At 39.9% G+C, this 8,869-nt stretch overlaps 1 protein-coding gene across 2 annotated transcripts in view; it reads left to right on the forward strand.

Annotated features, from left to right (window-relative positions):
• The window catches only part of LOC123978604 (mitogen-activated protein kinase kinase kinase 7-like), a 48,954-nt gene extending 40,450 nt beyond the window's left edge, over positions 1-8,504 (forward strand). For both annotated transcript variants that reach the window (XM_046061930.1, XM_046061929.1), the window contains one exon: positions 6,667-8,504. In XM_046061930.1, the coding sequence (XP_045917886.1) occupies positions 6,667-6,838 (172 nt within the window). In that variant the 3' untranslated portion in view covers positions 6,839-8,504. The remainder of the gene's footprint in view (positions 1-6,666) is intronic.
• The last annotated feature ends 365 nt before the right edge of the window (positions 8,505-8,869 follow it).

The following is an 8,869-nucleotide window of genomic DNA, read 5'->3' on the forward strand; positions in this document are numbered from 1 at the left end:
GCAGAAATTTTTTTGTAACCTTGGCCAGATCTGTGCCTTGCCACGATTCTGTCTCTGAGCTCTTCAGGCAGTTCCTTTGACCTCATGATTCTCATTTGCTCTGACATGCACTGTGAGCTGTAAGGTCTTATATAGACAGGTGTGTGGCTTTCCTAATCAAGTCCAATCGGTATAATCAAACACAGCTGGACTCAAATGAAGGTGTAGAACCATCTCAAGGATGATCAGAAGAAATAGACAGCACCTGAGTTAAATACGAGTGTCACGGCAAAGGGTCTGAATACTTATGACCATGTGATATTTCAGTTTTTCTTTTTTAAAAAATTTGCAAAAATTTCTACATTTCTGTTTTTTTCTGTCAAGATGGGGTGCTGAGTGTACATTACTGAGAAATAAAATGAACTTTTTTGATTTTTGGAAAATGGCTGCAATGAAACAAAGAGTGAAAAATTTAAAGGGGTCTGAATACTTTCCGTACCCACTGTATTTCTTTGTTCTGGTTAAAAGCCTGGCAGCTGAGTTCTGGACAGTCTGGAGTCGATCAATAGATTTTTGGGTTAAACAGATGAAAAGGCTGTTTGCAATAATCCAGCCGTGATGAGATGAAGGCAAATGGTAAATGTAAAATTGTCTCGGTGTCCTTAAAAGTTAAAATAGATTTGAAATAATTCCAGTCCACATCAAATATAATACAAGGGGAAAATGACCCATTGTTATTTATTTTATTTCTTAAGCTACTCACTACTCAAGTAGTTATTTTGATGACCACTTTTACTTCTACTTGAGTACTTGTTTTTGCGAAGTAACAGTACATTTACTTGAGTACAATTTTTGGCTACTTTACCCCTCTGATAACTTATATTTTTACTGTTTTGGAAAAAGTAATCTCTTACATTACTAGTTTATGGGAAAAGTAATGAGATTACCGTAATGTGTTTCTGTAATATTGCCCAACACTGGTAATGAAAGGTAGCGTCTCTGCAGGTGTAAATTGCGAGCAGTGTGTCTTCTTCACTCACGGTGAGGAAGTTCCACCCCGACTACATGTTTATGCGCATGTGTGTAACATTTCTGTGTGACCGGCAAAACATAAGACATTTGAGACTGCTCGGCGGCAGTCACCAGTCATGGCCGATTAAGTTGAAAACTGATGTTCTGATGATATATACTGCCTTGTCGAGAAATTCTGCTGTAGCGCAAATTGATAGTCTATTGATTCGCTCCACCGTATCGAAAAATACTACCTTATGTGTTCCCATTTCCAATCCCATAAAGGTATAACTCTCACAGTCTTCTCTATTATAACATCATAATTTAAGATTTCAGGGGCAGCGTACCACTACCCACTCCATGTGTGTTGTAAGGAGATCGGGAGCATGTTGAAATACTGTATTATAACGTCTGTATTTAAGATTTCAGGGGTAGCATATTCTGATAGAGTAATAAGTATTATTTTATTTTTTTTTAGATACTGCTCTTGACGACATGACCAACAGCAAGTTTTATGGGCACGGAAACACACCACGCTTGTGGGTCATGCGCAGTATCGATAAGTAGCACATCTCGATAGGCAGCATATATTGACAGAACACCATAGCTTTCTGCCCCGAATCGTAGTTGAGAGCAGACTGGTGTTCAATGACTAACATAGCCTGGCACGTAGCTGGTAACTAGCCTTCGCAGTCCCAGGCCACTCTGCCAGTCAAAATAGATGAATAAGACGTTGTTGTGGCGTTCGTCAGCTGGTACTTTATTTCTTCTCTGCAGCAGTAATTCACACATTACGCAGCTCGTTAACACTTCACTGAGCTTATTCAGACAGTTTCACTCACTTGTTGAACAGTTACTTCTCTCCCTAGCTGCGTTAGTATATCAGTTCATTACACACTTGTATTCTTCCTGTTTCTCACAGAGCCACCGTCCTTAAAGAGGCAGGAAAGATGACACTGTCCTACCCGATATGGTGCATCCCTATTATTCAGGGTTCTAAATTGTGACCATTTCACTCGCATATGCCCCAAATAATTCATAGGCCTATGTGCCAACCACAAACCAGATGATTTACGAGCACTGTGTGCGAGTAATAACTACAACATCCCAGGAGAAATCCCAGCTCGACATACAAAAAACAGCGAGAGAGATGCGTCGTCTGCAGCTGAAGCGGTGAGACAGAACACAGAAGATAAGCAAGGTCTGGGTTTGGCTAGCTGGATATTGAGCTATATCAGGTGCCGTTTCTGGTAACATGTTAAAATTTTCATAAAGTCCATGGGCTCATCAGTGTCACTTTTTGTAAACCGACCAATCACAGCCTGGAGGGGGCGGGACATTAAAAACAGTTTGACATGCTGCAGCAAACTTTGGAAATGTTGAACTCGTTCTGCATGAATGCGTCTGATTGTTGACGAGTTAGCACTTAGCATTAACACATCAGAGACAAACCACCATCTGGAGCATTTTCCTATAAGGAAAGAAAACAACGCACAACATGAAACTGCTGGAACTGGAATTAATATTATACTAGTAACATTAGTAAACTAACTGTGTACGATTAACTGAAATTACAGAAAATATAGTAACATCTTAAATTTAATATTTTTTATATGATAACAACAGTATACAATTAAATGAACATTATACTTTGTTATTTAAGGTTTTAATATCTTACTAAGGCTACAGGCCTTAATGCTCAATTCCGATTTTTTTTCCCCAGATTCAATTCAATCATTATTGTTTAAATGTGGCCCATATCAGACTCCGGTGTGAATTATCTGCGGCCTGAAAGTGACCCGCATGCGCAGAAGAATCAAACGATGTCACACGCAGCACACTGTCGTACAAAAGTAAACAAGGTGCCACAGAGACTAACTACGGTTAGCCCATGCTTAGCTCCTACTTGCTAACCCTCCCGATTTTCACGTATTTCATTGCCCTCTCTCGGTTTACTCCCGGGGTCACATCTCTCCCAAATTATGACGTTCACAACTTTCTGTCCTTTCCATGACATTCATTACTGTTTCCTCCGCTGTACAACTAGGGCTGGACAATAAAACAATAACAATAATTATTGCAATACAATTTTTTTAATAACAATATAAAAATTGTTAAATATTAAATAAATGTTTGATTTTAACCATTAATTTTTTTTATTAAGATGTTTATTTTGGTGAGGAAGAAGGACTGATGAAATCTTTTAGTTAATTTTACTCATGCATATTTGTTTCCAAAGATTTTATCATAAATGTTTTGAATGTTCTGCCTCAGAATTGTGAAGAGATCCACTGTCTGTCATCAAATTGACCATAAAGAAAAGTTTAAACACAATTAACCATCAGGTTTCTTCAACTTTCATTCAGGAGCAAAAATCAGCCTTTAAACTCAAATTCACTTTCTTATACCTGAAATCCACTGGACCGCAAGCTCTCTTCTGAGTTACATGCATGCTACTTGTGTCCGTGCTGACATAGTGGAGAGAGACAGAGAGAGAGAGAGCAAGAGAGGTTGTACAGCACCAGAAACTACAATGAAAGTTCTGAACACATGTCATAATTCGGGAGAAACGTGACCCATGGGAGGACAATGAAAAACGGGAGTCTCCAGAGAAAATTGGGAGTGTTAGCTTGTAGGAGCTAACCTCTGTGGCTCTGTTTACTTCTGTACAACAGCATGCTGTTTGTGATGTTGATACCTTGTTTTATTCTTCTGCACATGCAGGTCATTTTCAGGCCGCGGACAATTCACACCTGAGTCTGATATGGGCCACATTTAAACAACAATGTGAACTGTCAAACAAAAAATCAGAATTGAGCTTTAAGGCCTGCAGTGTGAACGCAGTCATAGTGACTGTGGCAAATATGATTGTAGAAGTGAGCACTATATTATAGCCACATATGAAAAAAGAAATTAAAGAAAATGTAGGTTACTTTTTTGCAAGATTGCATCAAGCTGGGTTCGAACTCGCTAGAGCAAAAACAATTCCTTATTGTGGCACGTGGCTTTGCCTGCGAGCCACTCAAACACTCAGGATTCCCCAATTTCCAGTCAACTATTGATTAAGTACGTCAGAATCCAAGTAGCATTTTGTTTTGGGCTGATCTGAAGCAGCTGGTTACCTGAGCAATCTAAGAAAATACCCGAATATGTTTATCAAGGGTTTTTTCTCGAGGCTACGGCTTGTCCAAACTACAGGGGAGACATACGCTCCCCTGAAAACATGATTTGGGATATTTTGGGAGGTCTCTAAAATATTGACAATATGCTATTTCGCCATTCATTTCTATTTTTCTATATCATCATAGGTCAAATTAGGAGTGTCGGGCTTCATCAAGCCAAAGGGAATGATCACCGGCCGTCCCGCAACTTACTCTTCCTCGCCCTGTACGCTCCAGCTCCCTGTTCCCTCTCTGGTAGACTATGGGTTGTGGTGCCAGTGGAACCGGCGCACTGCGGACAGTCTGCGATCGTTCCCTCCGGCTGAATAAAGTCAGACGCTCCTGATTTTACGCATGATCCATGTGCTACTGCAACTGAAGGCTGTCCGTAGCACTGTACAACTTTCTAAATTCTTCCATCTTACGAAGAAAATATAGGTCATGTCAAAACAGTGTGGAGAGGCTGCAGCAGCTGTTGTCTTTTTTACACTAATTGGAGCAAAATGGCTACATATTATAATTATAATAATAGGAATAAACAATACCTGAAATTTTTGTGTATATTGTCGGCTATAGTGGGCACGGTGGTCCGGTGGATAGCGCTGTGGCCTCATAGCAATCGTAGGTTCAAATCCCGGTTGCCCCGACCTTTCTGTGTGGAGTTTGCATGTTCTCCCCGTTCAAACATGCGGACTAGGTAGATTGGTGACCCTAAATTGTCCTTAGGTGTGAGCGTGAGTGGTTGTTTGTCTATGTGTGGCCCTGCGATGGACTGGCGACCTGTCCAGGGTGTACCCCGCCTTTCGCCCGATGTCAGCTGGGATTGGCTCCAGCCCCCTTCGACCCTGTACGCAGGATAAGCGGTTGACGATGGATGTAGGCTATAGTGCAATACAGGGGACTCTCTCAGACCTCTTTATCTGCCATTAAGTGCTTGTCAGTACTGTGCTTTAATGCCGAGCTTTACTCCAAATGAGCGCAGCATGGTGTGCTATTTAAATAATAAACAAAAATTACTCGAATTTCTCGATCGCTTAAACACATTTCTTGAAATTATGCCTCTTTTTCTCGAAACTCTAAAACAACTTCTCACCCAATTCCCCAAACATCCTATTTTCAGGTCAAAATGAAGCTCTCCACTCAAAATCTTTCAATCTTGCTGAAAAACCAAACTTTGCCCTCAGACATAACACACAAGCCCGAAAACACACACACTACAACAGTCTGACACACTGGTGAGATCAATTCAAGACAATACTACAAAAACTGGTCATTAATAATGTTGCGTGTGGTTCTCCCCCTCAAAAACCTTTTCACATGATGAACACAACAAAACAAATGTACATTTGCACACGTTTTATTCCTTAGTGTGCTGTACAGTACAACACGCCAAACAACAGATTATTCTGCCCCAGCATCCTGTCTTTGGTCTGGGACACGCCAGAGATTCTCCTTCTCCACCTCCTCCTCATCTTCCTCCTATCCCATCTCCTCCTCCAACTCCTACTGTTCCTCTTCCTTCACGTCTTACTCCTCTCTATACTGCTCTTCCTCCTCCTCTACTTCCTCCTCTCCTTCAGATTTCTCTGGATCCATTGTTCCTAAACTGAATAAACTGACTCTGGCCCTTTTTTCTATCTATTGAAGCTTCTGATTGGTGTGTTATCAATCATGACTGTTTGTGTTTCCACCTGGGTAGTTGTGTGCTAATTGAGCTCAAGCTGTGCTGATTGAGCGAAGAATACTGAATGTCAGTGCTTTCTCAATGGAAAATGGGTTTTGAAATTGTAGTTTAAAAGCCTGCTGTATACCATTGGATGACAACTATCACTGAATTAATTTGATTGTGAAGAAATCTTAAAAACGGGAGGATTCTCAGGCAACTTCTGAGGTGTTCCTGTCCAAGTTGCTAGTGAGTTACAAACTGAACGTTGAGCCTCCTGTTTTAAAAATCCACCTATGTTGATGTTCAAGCTCATCTTAATTACATTTAATCAGGCACCGCCATCACCCAAGTGTTTCTGCTGCAGGTTTATCAAGTGTAACACACACGCTAAACGGACACATTAAATATCAAAATCAGTATTTTTCCGTTTTGGTTTTAAAACAGAATAACAAAAACCGATGTCTTTTTTTTTTGTTTTTTGCGATTCGGTTTTGATACGAAATAATCAAAGAATGAATCATACACAGATAAACAAACCTCCTAATTTATTAAATTGATTTTGTGATAATGCATGATATTAGAAGGCGGTACAAGGCGTAAACTTGATCTCTCTCTCGTTTTTTGCAGGTTTTACAGAGTCAGACTTTAACCAGGTTGAAAGTGTTATGAAATGCTACAGGTCTGACACTAAGATTGCCGTTGTAACTTTTATGTAAAAGTGAACATGGTGCTTATTCAGACATGTGATGATGTATTAAATTGCCTTCAGATGAACCTGAAGGGGTGCCTGCATGTCTGAAAGGGGCCCAGGCCGATGCATGACAGTAACAACAAGCTCCCTCTCTTTAGACAGGAGCTGATGTCTGAGCTGGAACAGGACCAGAGGGAGCAGCAGACCTCATCCAGACTCATCCAGGAGCACAGCAAGCTGCTGGAGGACAACAGCAACCTGTCTGCCCACTGCCAGGGCCTGAAGAGCAAACTAAGCCTGATCAAGAGTCAGAACCAGCACCACAGCTAGGGCAGGAGGCTCCTTTTGTGGTTTTAACTCTGTTCTCTTTCTCTGAAGGATGAGAGGAGTCACTCCATGAACTGGCCATAAAGTTGGGAAGCCCATTATCCTGAGAAAACAAGATATTTAAATGACCACCAAACAGTGTCTCAAGATAACAGCAGAATGAAATCATTAGTAGGCATTAAATTCCAATAGAAATTCAAGTGTTACATTTGTGGTGTTAAATATATCCACAGTGGGCAGCTATCAAAACATTTGGACATATTTGTGGAAAAGCGTCAAAGCCACGACCCCCTGAGAGGGTGCTTCCCATGACTGGCTGGAGTTAAAGGAACATTCTAGTATTTTTCAATCTGGGTTTTATTCTCATAACTGTGGCCGTTCTGATTGTGTGTGAACTTTACACTTGGCTCTGTTATAGAGATTTTTTTACAGAAATCATTTCAAAGGCACAGCTATTGCACTAGCTATTGTAGCTAACTGCACAGTGATCTACTTCCAGGGCAAATATCCAGCTAACCACGCTAGCTTGCACAGCATGCCCTGATAAAAAGTGCATTGTTTGGCTGGAGTTGTATTTACAGAACATGAAGAATACAAAGTCAGCATGACCCACAGTCAGAAAGACCACAGTTATGAGATTAAGAGCCAGGATGAAAAATACTGGATTAGGTACTCCACTCTAATTACAGTATAGACATTTTCAGTCTGTACCAAAAAATCTTTTCCCCTGGGAAACACCAATGTGGAAGGCATTGGAATATTCGAACATATCGAAGTAAAATATACATTTATTACAGTTTTGACCAGATATCTTCAAATCAAATATTTGACATAAAATAAATGAGCCCCATTCGTTATTTTGAGGTACTGAGATAATTCAGTTGTGGGAGATAATGAGCCTAAAGACTAGTAGCTACCACATCCTCTCTGGGGCTCTGTATATTTCATGATGGGGTTAATTTCAGTCTTTCACAATGGTGTTGATACGGTGCGACCAAAGAGGTTCTCACTGAAATAGACAGTCATCTCCTTGTGAGGTTTAAAGATGACTTGCCTTTTAGCTAGTGAATTTTATTTAAGTGTATTTTCTTTTTTGAATTGTTGAAAAGTAACTACAGGTGTGATGTGTAAATTCTTACTTTACTATAGATTCAGTGTATCACACTCATTTTATTGTGTTTTTATGAAAAGAGGATGGCACTGACAGTTTGGGCAGTATTATTTTAAACCAATTTTACTGTGAATTCAAGACTTGCCAATATAATTCAGCTAGGAGCAAAACAAAAGCTTTGTGGAAAAGCTGTTTGAAATGGAAATAACCTGGCAGAAAATTTTCAATCTGTTTAATTTCTATTTTTTTAGCTACTTTTCACACAGTTATATTTCACAGAATTATATTGACATTTTTCTGCACTGCACTTCTTTGGGTTAAAGAAATCTTCCACGTGTTGTGTAGTGTCACGGTAGTTTGGTGATTTCTATGTTACAGTGGGTCACTTTGGGATGGATTGTTGTTTAAATGCATTTCTTTGCCTGAGTACAGTAAATGTTTTCATCTGTTTATTTTATGAATACTTTTGATTGATGCCTAAGAATCATTGAAACATTTCTCTGTGATTTAAATGCACAGACTGCAGAATGCTTTACATAGTAAAAAGAGTTTGTAGTATTTTGTCAATTGTCTTCATTTCCAAGTTTACTGTTTTGTCTGAAGGAACAGACGTGAATAGTGGTGAAACTATGAACTGGAGTATACAGATTTGACACAAGGTAAACTGTAATCCCACTGATCAAAAATACAATGTACAGAATTAGCGCAGTTTACTCAGTAACACAAAGTGGTGTGCCCTTAAGTTTAGCTGCATCATCACCAACAGGTTAGACAAGTTTTGGCCTCAGCACATTCATATTGAATTGGGCTGGTCGCTGTTCAGCTTTTGGTGCTTGTTTGTATGAAAGCTTGTGGAGCTGACAGGCAAACAAAATTTTATGTTAGCCAACTAGGCTGCTTAACCCTCTGGGGCCTAAGCTATA

The sequence above is a fragment of the Micropterus dolomieu genome, linkage group LG11, assembly GCF_021292245.1.
Source record: "Micropterus dolomieu isolate WLL.071019.BEF.003 ecotype Adirondacks linkage group LG11, ASM2129224v1, whole genome shotgun sequence".
Taxonomy (NCBI): Eukaryota; Metazoa; Chordata; class Actinopteri; order Centrarchiformes; family Centrarchidae; genus Micropterus; species Micropterus dolomieu.